At 49.3% G+C, this 18,613-nt stretch overlaps 1 protein-coding gene across 1 annotated transcript in view; it reads right to left on the reverse strand.

The window, feature by feature from the left end:
* Positions 1-18,613, reverse strand: part of Bcas1 (brain enriched myelin associated protein 1) — a 51,166-nt gene that overhangs the window by 21,427 nt on the left and 11,126 nt on the right. Inside the window, exons 4-8 of the mRNA XM_048349416.1 lie at positions 13,091-13,721; positions 3,060-3,121; positions 2,521-2,708; positions 1,509-1,553; positions 693-827 (exon numbers count right to left, since the gene is read on the reverse strand). Of these exons, the coding sequence (XP_048205373.1) occupies positions 693-827; positions 1,509-1,553; positions 2,521-2,708; positions 3,060-3,121; positions 13,091-13,721 (1,061 nt within the window). The remainder of the gene's footprint in view (positions 1-692; positions 828-1,508; positions 1,554-2,520; positions 2,709-3,059; positions 3,122-13,090; positions 13,722-18,613) is intronic.

The following is an 18,613-nucleotide window of genomic DNA, read 5'->3' on the forward strand; positions in this document are numbered from 1 at the left end:
TACAAAAAGACAGAGCTGTTATCCTGGGGTTAGAAGAGTGTTTCCCAAAGTGCAGTCAGCATACCACTACCGGGCCATAGGTGACTTCACGTTGCACAGAAATACAACATACAATAACGTTTGATCGCGAAAACCCTCTCCCTTTTCCAATGCCCACATCCTCGTCTGCTCAGTAGCGTGCCTGGAAAAGGCTCCTTTGGGTGCTAGTGGCTACAGTATGCTCTCTTATTAGCCAAGTGCTTTTTCATAAAGCCAGAAGCACATTGGATCCCGAGCTCAGCATAGACGGGGGAGTGAGGATGTCACCATTTATTAACCCACATGCATGGTTGTCTTTCTCATATGCACAGTGGCTTGGTTTTCCGGGCATATATAGTTCTTCTTTAGATAAAAGATTATGGATTTCAACATAAAACTATAGACTAGTTTATATCTAAAAGTGGCCAAGCAGGTATGCAAAGGAGCGATATTTGGGAAACATGAGGTGAGAATAAATTCAGAACCCTGGTCCTCAGAGATGCTTATACAATGGGGATTTGAGTCCAGACTTACATAATGAATAAGCCCATTTTAATGATCTGGTCACCCAAGGCTCAGGCCTCATTAAGCCGAGCCACGGGCCCAGGATGCCCGGGCATCTATGGCGAAGACCAGAGTCCTTCCTCTTCCTCCACACACGGCACGATACAGACCTTATGCCTAAAGAATCTCCTAAAGTTGAGCCCTAGCCTGGGGCTGTCCAGGCGCTTTTTCTTGCTGCCTTTAGCCTGGCTCTCCGATGTCTTCTGACCAGCTTGTCCATCACACAGGTTTTCAGGTTTGGATGGCTTTTGGGCAATGGCATTAACAGCTTAGAACTTTGTTTTTAAACAAACCCACTGGCTTTCTTTCTGTTGTTTTAAAGGGCACTAATACAGGGCCACAATTACCTGCTGCTGTTTTATACCCATCCCCCAACCACAAGACAACCTGGGAATGGTTATTTTTTCCTTTTTTTCCAATACTCAAAAACGTGCTGGTGGGGCTGGGAATATGGCCTAGTGGCAAGAGTGCTTGCCTCATATACATGAGGCCCTGGGTTCGATTCCTCAGCACCACATATACAGAAAATGGCCAGAAATGGCGCTGTGGCTCAAGTGGCAGAGTGCTAGCCTTGAGCAAAGAAGAAGCCAGGGACAGTGCTCAGGTCCTGAGTTCACGGCCTACGACTGGCAAAAAAAAAAAAAAAAGTGCTGGTGAACAGCATCTTCACGGTCAAATTCAGGTACACACTGATCTAGCTAAATGACCCAGACAAATACATCTCCCCGACACCCCAAAAACCTGCAATTCAAACCCAAACATCCCCTCCTAGCTCTGTTTTCTAAAGACGGTAACAGAAGCTCTGTCTACATGATTTAAAGCATCCAAACAAACAGTAAACTAAAAAAACAAAGAGTCAAGCAGCCAGAGAGCTAAACCCAATTCTATGCACAAAGCCAAGCAAATAAGGACTTTGGGCTACCTACCTTATCTTTTGGATCTTTTTTTGTTTCAGCTTTGTTAGGTGAAACCTTAAAGTTTGAAAAAAAATTAAATGTAAAAACCACAGGTCTTTGGATTAAATTTTATTTCATAGATGCATAATTCTTTAAATTGGCATAATTTAACTAGCAAAGAAGGAAGGAAGTATTCTTAGCTTGGTACAAACCCCATGACCTCTGGGTAATAAAAACTTAACAAAGTGAATATTTTATAATGATATGTGTACATATCCTGATAATATTTATAATATCTATAGTCTATCATAGATTATACCGTCATTAAGACTTGGACCATCTTCAAAATTATGTCACGAAAGGCCACAGACTTGCTGTCGGTTCTATTACCATTACTCCAGACACATTCTGTGGGCTGCTTTTTGTCATTTTCTCTCTTGAGGTTAGTCCTGGGGTTAGTCTTTGCCTAGACTCCAAACCCATTTGGGGCTGGCTGGCTTTGCATTCATTCATCCGGTTCCCCTTGAGTGCCTGGCATGGAGTAGGCAGGTAGCACTAGGCCATGCTAGGCCCTGGGCTTTGTTCTGGGGGTGGGTGGGGTGGGTTGGTTGGGAGGTCAGAGCCAAGTGAGCAGTGTCAAGACAAGTTGGGGCCTCCAGCCAATGAAAGCCCTGGACTCAGACGTACAAGCTAGAGAGTGATTTCCACAGTGCTTACTTCGCCTTGTGGGTGGAAAGGTTGCTTTGATGGGTTAGCGACTCGGGTAGTGTTTTCTGATCCCTTTCATCACCAACGACCAGAAGGGATGGGTCGGAATAGCCTTTCCTACGAGGCAGCTCACGTGTCACAGTTTGGGCACCCACGGTTCCTGTCCTGCTCTCACTCTGAGCTCCCTCATCCAGTTCCCTTATGTAGTGCTGTCACACGGTTCCAACCACCCAGGGGGCTATACTCCATGCCGTCTCGCGCCATTCAGATACGCATTATTCTTAGAATTCTCCCAGCTGGCAACCGAGTTGGGGGAGAAAAGCAAGTGGCTTACCAGAGTCTTGAGGAAGCTCATGACGGAGCTGCTTTCGGCCGTCTCCGTGGCCGGGCGAGCCTCCTCGGTGATCTCCAGGCCCGCAGGGCTCCGCGCGGATCCGGTTCCTGGTCCTGCCGCCTCCTCGTTGTCAGCCGTCTCCTGGGAGCCGCACAGACGTTTCACAGTTGCAGCCTGCCCAATGTGAACTGCCGAAGTCATGTTGGTGCTTCACACCCCTTTCTCCCTCACCCCCTAATTCCAGCCATACTTCTTCTGCCCACGGGGTGCGCAGGACAATGGGGGGTTTGTGAGAGCCCTTCCCTCTTCCCTTCCCCCCGTCTCTAACACACTCAGCATCTGCAGTGGCTCAGAGGACACGGAGGGGCCAGAGGGAAACAGACATGGGGGGGTGCAGGCCGGGCTCTGAACAAAACCCCTTTCCTGTCACTTCTGCGAGAGGGCGGGTGTTTCCCATCTTGGCGTTCTTCTTGTCTCATGACTTGGTCTTTGTACCTCCTCCCCGCAGATGGCTCTCTCTGCTTTTCCGTAAGCCCTACCGTAGTGAATCCTTCCAACCCGACCGAACAACCTAGTACTTTCACCATTCTGCTTGTAGGGCCTGGGGGATTAAGGGGTGGCCGGGATGTGGCCTGAAAAGAACTGGTTTTCTCCTGTAACGCGCCCAGTAGAGCTGCATGCATCCGGCCCTGCCAGCCTTGCCCTTGTCCAGGGCTGAGTCCTAGCACCCTGAGTTCTGAGTTCTCCGTCCTCATTCCATCCCATCTACCACCCAGCAGCCCCCTTGCCTCTATCCCCTCCCTCCCTCTCACCGTGGCCATGACACCAGAGTCAGGCCCAGGCCCATCTACAGCCTGCCCAGGGTGGTGTGGTGCTGGCCAAACGCTCTCTCTCTTCTTCCTGGCCAGCCTTCTTGGAGTTTCACAAACACATGGCAAGCTATTTGCCACCTCCTGGCTCTCTGTCTGGAATATCCTGCCCCTCAGTGTGCCTGCAGGTAATGAATTTCCATTCACCCCTCACCATCCAGCCAAAGCGCCCACGCCCATATTATCTGGGCCACGGTCGGCCCCTGCCCTGGCTTCCTGGATCAACCCCAGTGCCAGCCCCGCCCCCCCGGCACAGGGCCACCCCACAAAGGCTTGTGTCTCCCCGCTCACTGTTGTTTCTCAAGTACCAAGCACAGAGAGACCCACAGATGGCATTGAATAAATATGTAGCATTTGACTACTTAATAGACACAGAGAGTGCATGAAAACTTTATCTACGTGGGACAGGCTCTCTGTGCCCACTGGCTTTCCTCGCGTCACAGAAGAGCAGGAGCAGCTCTCCGCTGTCGTGAGTTACCTTACACCACTGGATACGGCACCCACTGCATTTGTGGGTTGTAGTGTTATTTGTTGTCCAGTGTCCTTACTGATGAATAGTTATGCAGTGTTAAGGTTTGAACTTAGGGTTTCACATCCGCTCGGTTTGCTTGCTTGGCTGGTGCTTTAGCACTTGGGTTATGTCTCCAGCCCAGCTCCCAGCTTTTTGCCGGTTATTTTGGAGACGGACAGACTTTATTGCCCAGGCTGACTTTGAACTGTTATTCTCAGGATCTCAAGCCTTATGAAGAGCTAGGATTATAGGTGTAAACCACTGCTACCTGGCTCACACTTTTATTGTAGTCTGTATTTTGAGAGGACAAACGACCACATTTCCGGGACTAGAGCTATGTACATCTTGTGATTTAGCAAGTTAGAATACTAGATAGAGCATAATAGTAAAATACTTATTACATATTCTTGCAGCACCTAGGCTTTGCTAGTCAGATCTCTGGCTGGAGGGTTGGGGGCGGGGGGCTGAATATGCGTGTGCCGTGCCTTTTCCTCCTTCAACTGATGGTTTAGATTTCAGCGGGGCGCCGTGGCTCACGCCTGTCATCCTAGCTACTCAGGAGGCTGAGACCTGAGGATCCAGGTTCAAAGCCAGCCCAGGCAGGAAAGTCTGTGAGACTCTTATCTCCAATAAACCAGCAAAAAAAGCTGGACGTGGAGGTGTGGCTCAATGTGGCAGAGTACCAGCCTTGAGCGGATAAAACTGAAAGCTAGCGCTCAAGCCCTGAGTTCAAGCCCGAGTACCAGCACACACACGGAAAACAAATGTGCACTGTGTATGGTTTTGTTTAGATAGCTTTCTTGGAATAGCAGAATTGTGGGACAGGGGAAATGGTTATCCGTGCTAGCCAGGAGTTCAGTTAGTGGTGCCGAGAAGGCCAGTGCTGGCCCCTGGGCAGTGCTGGTGTCTGAAGTGTGGCGAGCGCCCTCTACCTGCTGAGCGGGGCATCTCTGCGGGGCAGTTTGCTTTAGGGTTTTGTTTTTTTTTCCTTCCAGTACAGTTCTTACAGCTGTGTATGACTCTACAGTAATTTCAAGACTTACAAACCTTCGTAGAACACAGAGCAGGAAGAGAGGCAGCAAAGGATCTCTCCGGAAGTCTAACCATGTTGGAATAATTAAATAAGCTACCATACGGTGGCACGTTGGGATGAAATGTTTTGTACGATGAATTTTATCTGAGGAACGTCTGATAGAAGGAAACAGATTCGCAATACTAGTAAAAATGACTAAGCCCTAGATGTCAGGCTATGGTAAGCATGTTAAAAGATCCAGCTTAGTTCTTAAAAGAATCCGGTGAAGACTATACTATTTAGAATTCCCGTTTTACCAATGAATAAGTTGGAAACTGAAAAGAATAGAGACTAAAACCACACAGTAGAACTGGGACCAGACCCAAAGCCACATGGGCTGAGCTTGTAAATACTGCTCTGTCTTGACTCCCTTCCTTCAAGTGCTTATTCAATTTTCTTTTTACCAAGGGCTTTAAATTCCCTCCTCCTGCCCCTCTTGCCTATTATATATGTTTCTACTTTATTACCATTCTCTTACACAAAGACACACAGGGATTTAGTATACAACAAAGATAATGTCTTGAATCATGTAAGTAAAGAAAGACTTTTCAGTGAAAGATGGAGGGGACAGCAGAGCAATTGTCTGAGGCAAAATTTAACTTGGTGTCACAATTCCACCCCTCGCCAAAATAAAATCCAAGTGGATAGGAACACTTGAAGAAAGTATGCAAAACATTTTGTACTTTTTGACTCTGATGGCTCTTGTATCTCTGACTTGAAATCTAGAAATCACGAAAGGAAAAAATGAAAAGTAACAAAAAATCTGCATGTTCATAAAAGCCTTCACCTAGCCAGCTGGGCCAATGAGGGGCACTGCCAGATAAAATCAGAAGTTAATTCAGTCCAGCTGGAGAGCAATTAGCACTGCTGCTAAAATTGATATGATATGATATAGTCTTTTACCCAGTTGTTCTGCCTCTAAGTGTTGATCTTACACCTAAATTCACATGTGTGAACTAACAAGTTTTCAAAATTACACATCATGGGAAAATTAGAAAAAAAAACAATAGGGACCTGGCTAAATCAATCATCATCCATCCATCCATCCATCCATCCCTCCATCCCCCATCATCCATCCATCCACCTACCCATCCATCCGTCCATCAATCCTCCATCCTCCATCCATCCATCCATCCATCCATCCATCTACCCATCCATCCATCCCTTGGGAAACTTTGTAGAAGAATTCCAAATGAGGAGGCTCTTTATGGACAGATATGATAGATACTATTAACTGAAAAAAAAGAAATAAGAAATAACTTTCTTATTTATGCCAAAAGAAATCCAAGAAAGGTACATTTAAAAAATGCAAGCATTAATTATCTTGAAATGGCATTGGTAGGCAGAGATATCTCTTACGTCTTATGGATCAGGTAAGCTCATTACCTACTAAAATTTAGATTCAATGAAATGTACATAATTAATTAAAATGTTTAAAAAGCATGGAGAACATCAAGATGAATATCACTGAGAGGAGGCTCCCGTCTCTGGGCCCTGGGTTTGCAGCCCACACTCTTGGAGTTGTAAGAGGACGCTCATTCCTGACCACGAACTGTCATTGGCATGTTCAAAGCATCACCGGGCATTCTTAGCCAATAGAAATTCTAGACAGAAGCACAAATGTCCTCCAGGAAATACTTGGACATTCCCTTTAAGAAAGCAGGTGTTCTCTGGGCTGTATTCCATCCGTGAGCCTGTGTGTGCTTTTCCTGTCTGCTGGCTTCAAAGGGCCAACAGCCAGGAACACCAAGTGACCTCCATTTGTCATGTTGAAAAATAACACAGCCTTATCCTAATTTGATGGTTGGTAATGGAGCCCATATGAGACTTCCAGCACCTTCTTCCAGGTGCGCGGTGTCAGCTGGATCACAGCCTTCTTTCTAGAAGCAGGGTCTGAGGGAGGGCAGGATGGAGCCTAAAGAGTCCCAGCGGGGGACTCTGCCATCTCAGCCATACTGAACCTGTACCTGCTTCTCTACCCAGTCTCCATCACCAGCACCAGCGCCCAGTATGGTTGAGCGCAAGAAATGCTGAAGGGACCCAGACCCCTTGCTTTGCATCTGTTAGAAATCGGAGAGCAGCACACTTCCTGAGATCAAAGGCAAGAGGAATCTCATTTCCTCCCCTCCTTCTCACCACTGCACGAAAGGGTTTAACTTGCCAGGCAGTCAGAGATGGTCTCCAGACGATCACTGATCGTTAAGGGCTTGCTCTCCTTCTTCCAAGAGCAGTCAACTGAGTGAAGCCGTTTGTCAGATTCAGGGGGGGAAAAATTGGGCTTAGTTAATGCTTGCGGATAGAATGAGGCCTCCAATTTGCTAGAAAGGAAAGGAAATTAGCTAGCAGGAAGGAACACCAAGACGAAATACTAAAAGCATTTCCTGGAATCTCAGTACTTCCTAAGCAGTGATTTCTTTCTTTTTTTTTTTTTTTTTTAAATTACAAAGCTCAGAGCCCATTCAGGAAGATCAATAAAGCCAATTATGAAAGGCTGGAAGCTGCTGCAGGTCCCAAGCAGACTCCTCCTTCCCGTCTTCTCCTCTCAGGACACCACCTTAGGTGTCTCACGTGAGTTTAAGGAGTTGGGGTAACTTCTGAGTGGGGAACTGTGTGTCCCTCCAGCTCAGGGTGGCTTAGCCTGGGGATTCACAGCGAGAAGAATGACCACCCCCAGGCCCGGTGACTAGGGACAAAGGGCTGTTTCTGGTCCCGCTCTGGATGTTGGGACTCCATAGCGCAGCCTAGTGGAGAAACCTGGGAATTGCCCACATGATGGATTTTTTTTCTCCTACCACATGGTTCACTCACCACATTGAAATTTGCGTTTTTTTCCCCCTTTTCTTTCCACAATGGGGATGGAACACAAGTTCTCCGGAATGCTAGACTCCTGAGCCACACACCCAGGCCCATTTTCTATATTTCCAAGTGAAAACGACTCCGTTTTGGGTGCAGGAAAATGGACAGGTGGACAAACATGAAGGAATTATTTGCACCCAAAGATACTGGTGTGTATGTCATCCTAGGTGTGAGCATCCTCGCGGGCCAGATCCTATCCTTGTGTCATCCTTCTTTATGGTGTTCAAGGGAAGGAGGGATGCCATACACCACCAGAGTCCAGCTGGGCATGGCAACAGACAGCTGAGGCCTCGACTACTCAGGCGGTGGCAGGACAATCTGGAGCTTGAGGCCAGTCTCAAGTTATTACGATTTTCTCAAGAAACAAAATGTGAACAAAAAGCTTACACGAACTTGTTAGCCTAACAAGCTCAAGGCCCTACCCACCATCCCCAGTACTGCACACAAAACACCCCAAATCTCCAGGAAATCCTTCCTAGTGGATCTTTCAGATTTCCCCAATTTTTTCTTACAAACAATTTTAAAAAAATTCTTAAGAAACTAGATAAGAGAGGAAGGAGGTAGAGAGAATGCATGTCCTGTGACATTTTGCTCAATTTCTCAATAAACTCTTAAATGCAGAGAAGGGCTCCTTCTAAAAAGCATGCACGTTGTAACATTTTAAATTCTGTATTGGCAGCTTTTTCAGTGGAACCAAGCTTTTTAGGGACCCAGGTAAGAAAGGGAAAAATTATCAGAGACTTTAGAGAGGAATAAAACATTTTCTAAGAGGGAAACTTAAGTTGAGTAAAACAAGATGTAACCATTTCCAAGGATCCATTTCCCATGTCCTTGTGGAAAAGAGAGAGACGATTCCGCTGAGTATCTAATTAAACTAAGATAAATCAAAGCACCTGGCATTAGGGACACATGGATTTATCTTCGTATTGATGCGGTTCTGGGGACCAAGCCCAAGGTCTCACACATGCTGGGCAAGCACCGATTGACAACTACGGGGTCCCTTTTTGGCTCTGCCCCAGTATGAGGCTCTTACTGTCAATCGTGGCATTGCCCCTCTTCACTACTTGTAGACCCAACCTCAGTGTTTGCAAAATTCATCTCGAATCTTCTGGACCAGGTCTAATGCAGGATATTTACATGTGAGTCCTCAACAACCCATGGCTATTCACTAGCAGAGATGCTGTGTTAATGAGATGAAATGAACTAGTGATTCGTGCAGCCACAGGTGGGGCATAGGAAGAGATCTAGCAGACAAAGCAATCAGGACTTGCTTCTTATAAATCAATAAGGGTCTTCAATCTCAACACTTCCTTTACCCAAGAGCAGACATGGGTTCCAAGGCTTATAGAAGATGGGTGGATCAATGAGCCACGAGCCACTCCTATCTTGGTTTTGGTTAGGGTAGCTGTCATTGGGAGGGGTCCACAAGTAAGCAGGGCTTCACTGAAGTCACTTATGGAAAAATGGATTGGCTGCTGGCAAGGCATGATGGGAGGAATGCTGGAAGAGTTCCCACAGCAAAGACCTGAAGGAGGTGCTGTGTCCCACGCGTTCCAGTGGGCACCGTTTCTAACCGACGTTTGCACAGGATCAGCCAGGGAAATCAAGGCAGAGTGACCAGGAAGCAAGGGACGGGGAAGCCGGGTGAGGAGGGGATTAGTCCTGGACCAAACTGAGATGGCTCTACGTGGGGGATCTGGCAGGGGGGGTGAGGTGTGAGGTGTAGAAGAAGGCCAAACCTCATGCTGGCTTCGACGAAAGCCTGAATCAAGAGTGTTCAGGGCAGAGGAGAGAGGAGGAAATGAACACTTCTGCACTGTTCGAGAACCAGAGCACTGCTCTTCAGAAAGCCTGTCTTGGACCCGGGTGTAGCGCAAGTGGTAGAGGGCCAGCCTTGAGTGAAACAGCCAAGCGAGAGCACGAGGCACCGAGTTCAAGTCCCGGTCGTGGTACACGCATGCGCGTGTGCACGCATGCACACACAGAAAGCCTGTCTCTTACCAGAGGCTAGACTACTTGAATGAACCAGGGACATCTTTCAGGCCTTGCACATGGTTGGTGTTTAAGCAACAACTGCATTCCTTGACTGAATTTTTAACAGAAAAGAAACATTTTCCTTCAATCTTATGTGCACCCTGCATCCCTCACTTCCCATCACAAAGATGCTTCTAGAAGGCCTAGGTGGACCACAGAAACTTAGTGTCTGTTTTTGTTTATTTTTTTTTAACCAAAAGGTCAAATTTCCATTATATGATCATTTTTGTGCACGTGTAATGAAGCTTTTCAATGCTTATCTTATAATGCGGGGGAGGGAGCGGAGGAAAAAAGGCCATTCCTCCTCTCTCCTCTGCCCTGAACACACTTGATTCAGGCTCTGGCCAAAGATATCCCTGCCAGCCTGTTGGTTTGGGTCAATCACAGCTCAGTGAAATCTTTCAGGCACATAATTTATCTTTTCTTTGGCCTATGGGGTAAATGCTCCATTTGTTCATGAATTCTTGCCTTGTTTTAATTATGCCATGCTCTGAATGTAGTTTTCTAAGGCACAAAAATAAGACTGTGGTTGCTATGTTTCTCCAGAATGAAGTGGTGGTTTGCTCTCTCTCTCTTTCTCCACATTCACAGTTCTGTGGCTTTGTGGTTGAGAATCCAATCCCGCCAGGAGTTGGGTCCAGGGGTAGTGGGGGAAGGGCGGGGGGGGGGGAGAGCATGGGGGAGGGGCCGCTGACAGGGCACAGCAGGGCATAATTTACTCTAAGAATTCTGAATCGATACATTGACACCCATCTATGCATAATGAGGTCTTCCCTCCTAGAAAGCCACTGATGGGACATTAACTGACATTCTCTTCTGAGGACGGCATTCTCCCAGGACTGCATAGGACAGTGCCTGACTTCCAACCACAGATGTATCTGAAGAGAAACTTGTACAAATCCGAAATCTATTGTTTCCCCTTAACCCTCTTTGCAGGCTTATGTCTTTGAATACTCACATGTTCCCAGCCTGAAAAAGAAGTGGCAATCTCATAGCTTATAGAAATAAATGTCTTACACGCACCTAATGCAGAGTGGGCATTCAAAGTCAAAATGGAAATTTGTGGTGTCACAAAATCAGGGGCAGCCTGATGCTGGTGGCTCATGCCTGTGACCCTAGCCACTCAGGAGCAGCTGAGATTTGAAGATTGCAATTCGAAGCCAACTTGAGAAGCAAAGTCTGTGAGACTTTTACTTCCAATTAACTTACCCCAAAGCCGCGAGTTTAGGTATGGCTCAAGTGGTAGAATGGCAGTCTTGAGTGTAAAGCTCAAGGACAGTACCAAGGCCCTGAGTTCACGTCCCAGGAAAGGGGGGGAGAGGAGGAGGAGGGGGAGGGGGAGGAGGAGGAGGAGGAGGAGGAGGAGGAGGAGGAGATGATTCTACTTATCTCATAATTCTACTCATCTCATAAATGGTTCAATCTTTTCCTAACTGGGAAAGGATGGCTTTGGTCTGGCAAAGAAACAAATACCTATCTATTTAGAAATCGAAACATCCACACCCAAATGTCTTTCGTGGCCCAGGACCAATAATAAAAATCCAACAAGAGTTTCTCAAGGACAGTTAGCAAGAATTTCTCAGCTATTCATGCACACCGACAGCTAGTTTGTAGCACCCAGGTCAGTAGCTTCTGGGGCAGGGCGGGGGGGGGGGGGAGTCCTGGCTTATGGACTGCTCCCCCGGGCCTGCATCCTCAGATGAGCACGTGGCACTCCGTGTGGCCATCCCAGGTTTATGTGTTCATCATCCCCCGCTGGACTCGAACCCACCGTGGCCCTGCACACGCCTGGCACCGTGTCTCATTTGCTAACGGGCAGATGCCTGGATGAATTTCAAGGCTTCCTTTTTGGAATCACAGGAGCGATAATGCAATCAGCTCCTGGAAGGGGAACCGTTTGGAAGATGGACATAGGAAGGGGAAAAGTTAAATTTTTAAATGGTGTCTTGAAAATGAGCTCTCGGAGGCGAAACTGATAGAAACGGGTTATAAGCACCTGGACGTGGAGCCTCAGTTTCTCCCAAGTTCAGCTGTCTGCCATGCTGAGCTGATGTGTAGCTGTCACTGTGTAATTCTTGTTGTCGCCCCGGATGCATTGAAAGCACAGGTGGGCGAACATTCATTTTCCTTAGGGAAAGTAGTATGTGTGTAGTGCTAAGAACAGCCTGGTCTTGCAAGTGTTTGATTAAAGACTCGTTAGCACCTTGTTAGTGTCTCATGACCATATTATTAGGACAAATATATTGGGTGACAGTGTGGAGACACAGCCATGTCCGAAGACTCCCATCTTTCACCTCCTTCTAAACAGGGGTGTGGGGTGTGGGTGGGAGGAGATTTAACTTTATTCTTACAATTTGATGCATAGTGTTATTTCAAAGTCTTCTCAAATGGGGGAATATAGCCTTCAAATACAATACACCAACTTTTATTTCCTCTATATTCCCGGAGTTCTTTTTTTGGGGGGGGAGGGGCACGGAACACAAATAAGCTTTCAAGGTTAATGCTTCTTACTGTAATAACTGCTTTTATAATAGCTGCCTTTTTTTTTTTTGCCCAGGAAACGATATAACTCATTCAAGATATCTCCTTAAAAAAAACACAAAACCTAGCTTTTACAAAAGCCTTGCTCTAACTTGTTGGAAACTGATGAGTATACAAAATGTTAGGGGGGAAAGGGGGTGTGCAAAAGACAGATCAGCCATTGTGGGAACCTGTCCAACCAAGCCCAACCAGACTCTAGGCAAGAGCTTCTTTGAGATGGGCAGGGTATGTGCATTTTCATTCCACCAGTCCTGGGGCTTGAACTCAGGGCCTGAGCACTGCCCCTGACTTCACTTGCTCAAGGCTAGCGCTCTACCACTTGAGCCACAGCACCACTTCTGGCTTTTTCTGTCTGTGTGGTGCTGAGGAATCGAACCCGGGGCTTCATGCCTGCCAGGCAAGAGCTCTACCGCTAAGCCACCTGCCCAGCCACGCATTTTTAGGGAACCGCTTTTGGGTCCCTCTTTCTGTCCAGACTCCAGGGATGCTGAGCGCAGCCGGTGCGCCCCTCAGCCTTTGAGTGGCCTCTTCTCTTTTACACGCAATAGCAACAGCAGCTGTTTCTGCCCTAGGGGGCGGGGCCGGGGGGGGGAGGGCTAGTCCCCTCCATTGCCACCTGAGGCCTGGTGCGTCCGCGCCCCGCGCCCTGCGCCCCCCGTGCTCTGGGGACGGTGGACGGCCACTCACCTCGGCGCCCCGCGCTCTGGGGACGGTGGACGGCCACTCACCTCGGCGCCCCGCGCCCCGGGGACGGTGGACGGCCACTCACCTCGGCGCCCCGCGCCCCGCGCCCCGGGGATGGGTAGACGGCCACTCACCTCGGCGGCGGGCCCCGGCGGCCCCTCCGTCTCCCGGGCCTGCTCCCCGCGCTCTGCGCTCCGGGCTTCTCCTGGGTGATGGCCGGGCGCCGCGTCCCCGCCCCGCTCCAGCTTGAAGAGCTTGTGGAAGATGCTGGCGTCCTGGGGCCGCGGCCGGGGCGGGAGGGGAGCCGGCGAGCAGGTGGCCGGGGCGCCCGGGGCCCCGGCCGGGGGCCGCCCCGGGGTTTTATCCGCCCCCGGAAGCGCCACGTGCTCACTCGGGCCTTTGTCCGCGGGGGCCCGGCCCGCGCTGCCATCCAGCCCGGCGGCGGCGGCCGCCCCGGAATCGGAGCCTCGGTCCCCGGGACGCCCTGGTACCGGCCGGGAGGGCGGCAAGAAAAAACGCGATTTAGCAGCTGGTGCCTGGGGCTTGGCCGCCGGCCCGAGGTTCTTCCCGCCCGCCTGGGCCGCGGCGTCCTCGGCCGGGGCCTGGTCCTCGCCGGCGCCGATGGCCACGTCCACTGCAACACAAGCACAGACGGAGCCCAGTCACCAGCCCGGGGAGCCAGGGGCGCCGCGGGGGGCCGCTCCCCGCTCGCTCCCATCTAGGGAAAGGGTTTTGAACTCAGGGCCTTGAGCTTGCTAGGTCTTTATTCACAGAGGCTCTGAAAAGAACTGGGGACGAGCCAGGGTTCAGTGGTGCAGGCCTGTAATCTCAGCTGCTTGAGAGAGCAAGCAAGGGGATTGTGAGTTCAAGGCCAGCCAGGGCAAAGTTAGGGTGACCCTGTCCTAAACACAAAATAAAAACAGAAGGGCTAAGAGAGTAGGCATAGCTTCAGTGCTAGCGTGTTAGCCTAGCAAATAAATTGTCCTGGGGTGACTGATCAGGACCAATCCTGGGGCTTTTGCTAAACGTACTATTGCTTATTTGTGCTTGGATTAGCAAACCAGCAGGGTTATACCTGGGTACTTTTGCTTAATCTATAACTTCATTATTATGAAGATGTACAGAGGGGTTGCCATTTCTGCCTGGAGTTTTTTAATTTAGAATTTTTAAATGATAATTATAAAGGTGGCGTCTGCATAGCCCTGGCTACCACACTGGGTGTTGTTGGCTAGCACCCAAGATCCAAACACAGATGAGAGCGGTGCCAGGAGGTCCAGGAAGTAGGTACCCAATGCATCATTTGGACTTCTGGATCCAGCCGTGCCTGAAGGTGAACTTGATCATCACACCAGACAGTAACGACCCATCCTTCCCTTTTGCCCGTTTAAATGGAGCAGATGCTCAGCTCAGGGTCAGGGCCCTGGGGAGAATCTCAGAGAACCGCTCAGTACCTGCCCCCTAAGTGGCATCAGTAGGAATGAACTCCCCCCAGGGAAACACCTCCAGTTTCTTCCACCCTGTCTAGTAGGTGTTTAGGAAGGAGGGAAGAGAGCAGAGCGATACATACAGGAACGGAACTGGGTGGATGTGAAACTCATTTTCTAATACTTCGTCTTCCCAATAAAAACATCCACATGGAAAGAGAGGCCACAGCTACCTCACACTGTAGGCAAACATTAAAAGCAGATCAACGGGGCACTAAAACAAATGGGGGCGGGCACCCCGGCCCGCCAGGCGCACCGTGTGAGCAGAGCACAGTCCTCCCACGTGGACGAGGAAGCCCTGCAGTTCAGGGTGATGGACTCTTGCAAAGACGGCGATGGTGCTCACACCTGTAACCTTAGCTACTCAGGAGGCTGAGATCTGAGGATGAAGGTAGGAAATCAGCCCGAACAGAAAAGTCCATGATGTTCTTATCTCCAAATAACCACCAAACAGCTGAACGTGGAGCTGTGGCTCGAGTGGTAGAACGCTCGCCTTGAGGGAGAAAGCCCGACAGCACCCTGGCCCTGAGTTCAAGACCTAGGATAGCCTCCCCCACCCCCACCCCCAAACAAAAAGAAAACTAAAGAAGAAAATCAAGTTAGTGTGAGGTCCTGAGTTCAAGCCCCAGTCCCGACCAGCCCCTGCCTCCCAGACTGCTGTGATAGAAGCTTTTTGTAAACAATACAGTGTATTGGCTATTGATCATTCACTGTGCCTCATTTATCCATTGAACTTTGCTCGAGGTGTGCGTGCACAGGAACTAGCCCCGTACAGAGGAGGTTTGTACTGCCTACAATTTCTGGTAGCCACTAGGCCTTTGGGGTTTGACCCCCGTGGACAAGGGACACTACTAAAATTCCTTGTGTCTTGCTCCCTCCTCACTGGATGTGAGCTAAGCCCAAGTGGGCAGAGCCTTGGGGTGCTCTGGCAAGAACCCCAGTGTCTCTCGCGGTGGCTGGCAGTAGGATTAAGTCCGGTGATGTGGGGAAGGCCACTGGCAGAGAACCTAGGGCAGAGTCTTGCAAGCCTTTGGCAAAGATGGCAGACACAGCCATCCCTGAGACAGCTGAGGTCTTGTTATCCGAATCCTCCCACTACTGACGGCTGAGAAGGAAGCAGAAGCATCTCATCATGATCCTATCTGCAAGCAAAACATCCACTTCAGGAACCTAGCCCTAGCCCTACTTCCTATGTAACTGTGCTGGTCTCCTAACCTGCAGGATTAAAGCATGACAGCAGACTCTCGTCGCAAAGGGAGGTAGATTGCCTTACAAAAATGACAGGGCTTTGAGAATCACGTGGAGTAATGTTGATGAGCATCTCAGATCAGATCTGGGGTCGTTGTAGGATTAGAATTTGGCGATGCTACGGTTGCTACAGCAGTTCATGGGACCGAAAGGGAAGAAGTTCTTCAAAAGAGAGTTTTCTCTGACTATCAAAGGGTTGGGAAGGGCCCTGGGGAAAACTGATGAAGGGCCCCCAAAGCTTGCGGTGGGGGGGGGGGGGAACCCATGTGCGGTCGCATGACCGGAGTCAAATGACACTTCAAACAGCCGTGGCTTTCTGTGTTGTGCAGATGAGTTTGTTGTTTTTCAGGTCTTGAAGTCAGGACTCCCTGGGCAGATCCTTACGGCTTGGAGGGGATGTTAGATTTGAACATTTTACGGAATGAGCACATTTCACGGTTTTCACTTAAAAAGAAAGAGGCAGGATGGTTTGGCAAAGAAATTCGAGCCTAAAGGAAAGTACGAGCTTTCGGATGTCAGGGAGGAATTCTTGATTATCAGTTGGGTCTGGACACTTAGTGTGAGAAAAAGGTAAATACTAACCCCATGCTGTCCAGAGAGCACCCCTAAACCAAAGGTGGCTGTGGGGTAAAAAGGTGACATGCATGGTGTCTGCCCTTCTCTTCACTCATGCCTCCAAAAATATGTCAAGTACCAAGTTAATTCAAGCATAAAACTGGCGAGTTGCTCCAATAAATATTACCCCTCACGAAGACACACCTGATACCTGGCTTGCTCTTGGGTTCTTACCCCTCAGCTGGGTATGAGTACGCCTTCAGCATACAAGTGCTACCAGAAACGACGGATCTCTCCTAGTCTTTTCCCTTCCTTGTCTCTACCCTAGGGCAAGACAACATCTCAAGCCAGGTGTGCCTTACCAAACTCGGAGCCTACAAATGCATACAGATGTACTCAGCGGGCATAGATGAGGGATTTCTAAATATCCTAAAATCAGGCTGTCGTGGAAGTAGCTCGTTGTCAGCTCTGGGATTCCTACAGCAAGTCACACCTGGAGCTGCATGAAGACAAGTTCCCCATGACTTCTCTCTATCCTCCCACTCAGCTGCACTGGAATCTTCCAGAGGGCTGCAGAGGCCAGAGCTGGCCTGAGCCCTTGGCACGGCTGAGGACGCTCGGCCCACAGGCTATAGAAAGCTTGAGAAACCATGTGTACAAGATGTGTACACTTCTACACTTCCTGTCCACTGCCCACTGCCATCTGCCTGTACTGGTAACTTTGTACGACCCCAAGATGATGTTTAAAAAAAAAAGATCCAGACGCAGGTGCTTGTAATCCTGGCTACTCAGGAGGCCAAGATCAGTTCCAAGTCAGCCTGGGCAGGAAAGTCCGTGAGACTCTTTCTCTCCAATTTAACACCCAAAAGCCAGGAAAGAAGCTGTGGCTCAAGTGGTAGAGCACTAGCCTTGAGCACAAAACCTCAGGGACAGCGCCCAGACCCAGAGTTCAAGCTCCAGCACTGGCAAACAGACATACAAAAATCCAGACGGCCCTTGTCAGCAAAAACAAGAAAGGTCTCCACATCCTTGCACAGGCCTGGTGCTAAGCTGCCTACAGGGGCAGTTTTGGAAACATTTTTGTTTCTTCTTTAAAGAGTAAACGGGTGCTGGGATGCATATCTGTAATACGGGCTGCTGGAGACTGGGGTAGGAAACTTGAGTTCAAGGCTAGCCTGAGAAATAGAACCCCTCCGCCCCCCATGACAACAACCACAAAAATCCCCCATCAAAACACCAAGAGTAGGGCTGGGGATATAGCCTAGTGGCAAGAGTGCCTGCCTCGGATACACGAGGCCCTAGGTTCGATTCCCCAGCACCACATATACAGAAAACGGCCAGAAGCGGCGCTGTGGCTCAAGTGGCAGAGTGCTAGCCTTGAGCGGGAAGAAGCCAGGGACAGTGCTCAGGCCCTGAGTCCAAGGCCCAGGACTGGCCAAAAACAAACAACAACAACAAAAAACACCAAGAGCATGGTCCCCCCGTCAAATGCGGAGCAACTGGGAATCAGTCGGTGTTGGGTGCTGGGTGAACATGCCCAGAGTCTTTGTACTCTGTCACGGAGTGGTGATTTCTGGCATTGTTTATGAGCTCCAGTGTCAACCGACGCTGGCGAATGTGATCATTCTCTCATCAATAGTTGGTCTATGATCAAGTATGAGCTTTCAATTTGACTAATTCTACTTAGATATATTTACTTTTTTTTTTTTTTTTTTGGTGCCAGTCCTGGGGCTTGAACTCGGGACGTGGGCTCTGTCCTTGAGCTTTTGTGCTCAAGGCTAGCTCTCTACCACTGGACCCCTCCAGCTTCCCTTTCCTTCCAGCTTTTGGTGGTTAAATGGAGATAAGAGTCACACAGACTTTCCTGCCTAGGCTGGCTTTGAACTGCGATCCTCGGGCCTCAGCCTGCGAGTAAGTAAGACTATAGGTGTGAGCCACCAGCACCCAGCTCATATTTACTTTTTTTTTTTTTTTTTGGCCAGTCCTGGGCCTTGGACTCAGGGCCTGAGCACTGTCCCTGGCTTCTTCCCGCTCAAGGCTAGCACTCGGCCACTTGAGCCACAGCGCCGCTTCTGGCCGTTTTCTGTATATGTGGTGCTGGGGAATCGAACCTAGGGCCTCGTGTATCCGAGGCAGGCACTCTTGCCACTAGGCTATATCCCCAGCCCTACTTTTTTTTTTTTAACCAGTCCTGGGCCTTGGACTCAGGGCCTGAGCACTGTTCCTGGCTTCTCTTTGC

This window comes from Perognathus longimembris, chromosome 6 (assembly GCF_023159225.1).
Source record: "Perognathus longimembris pacificus isolate PPM17 chromosome 6, ASM2315922v1, whole genome shotgun sequence".
Classification (NCBI taxonomy): domain Eukaryota; kingdom Metazoa; phylum Chordata; class Mammalia; order Rodentia; family Heteromyidae; genus Perognathus; species Perognathus longimembris.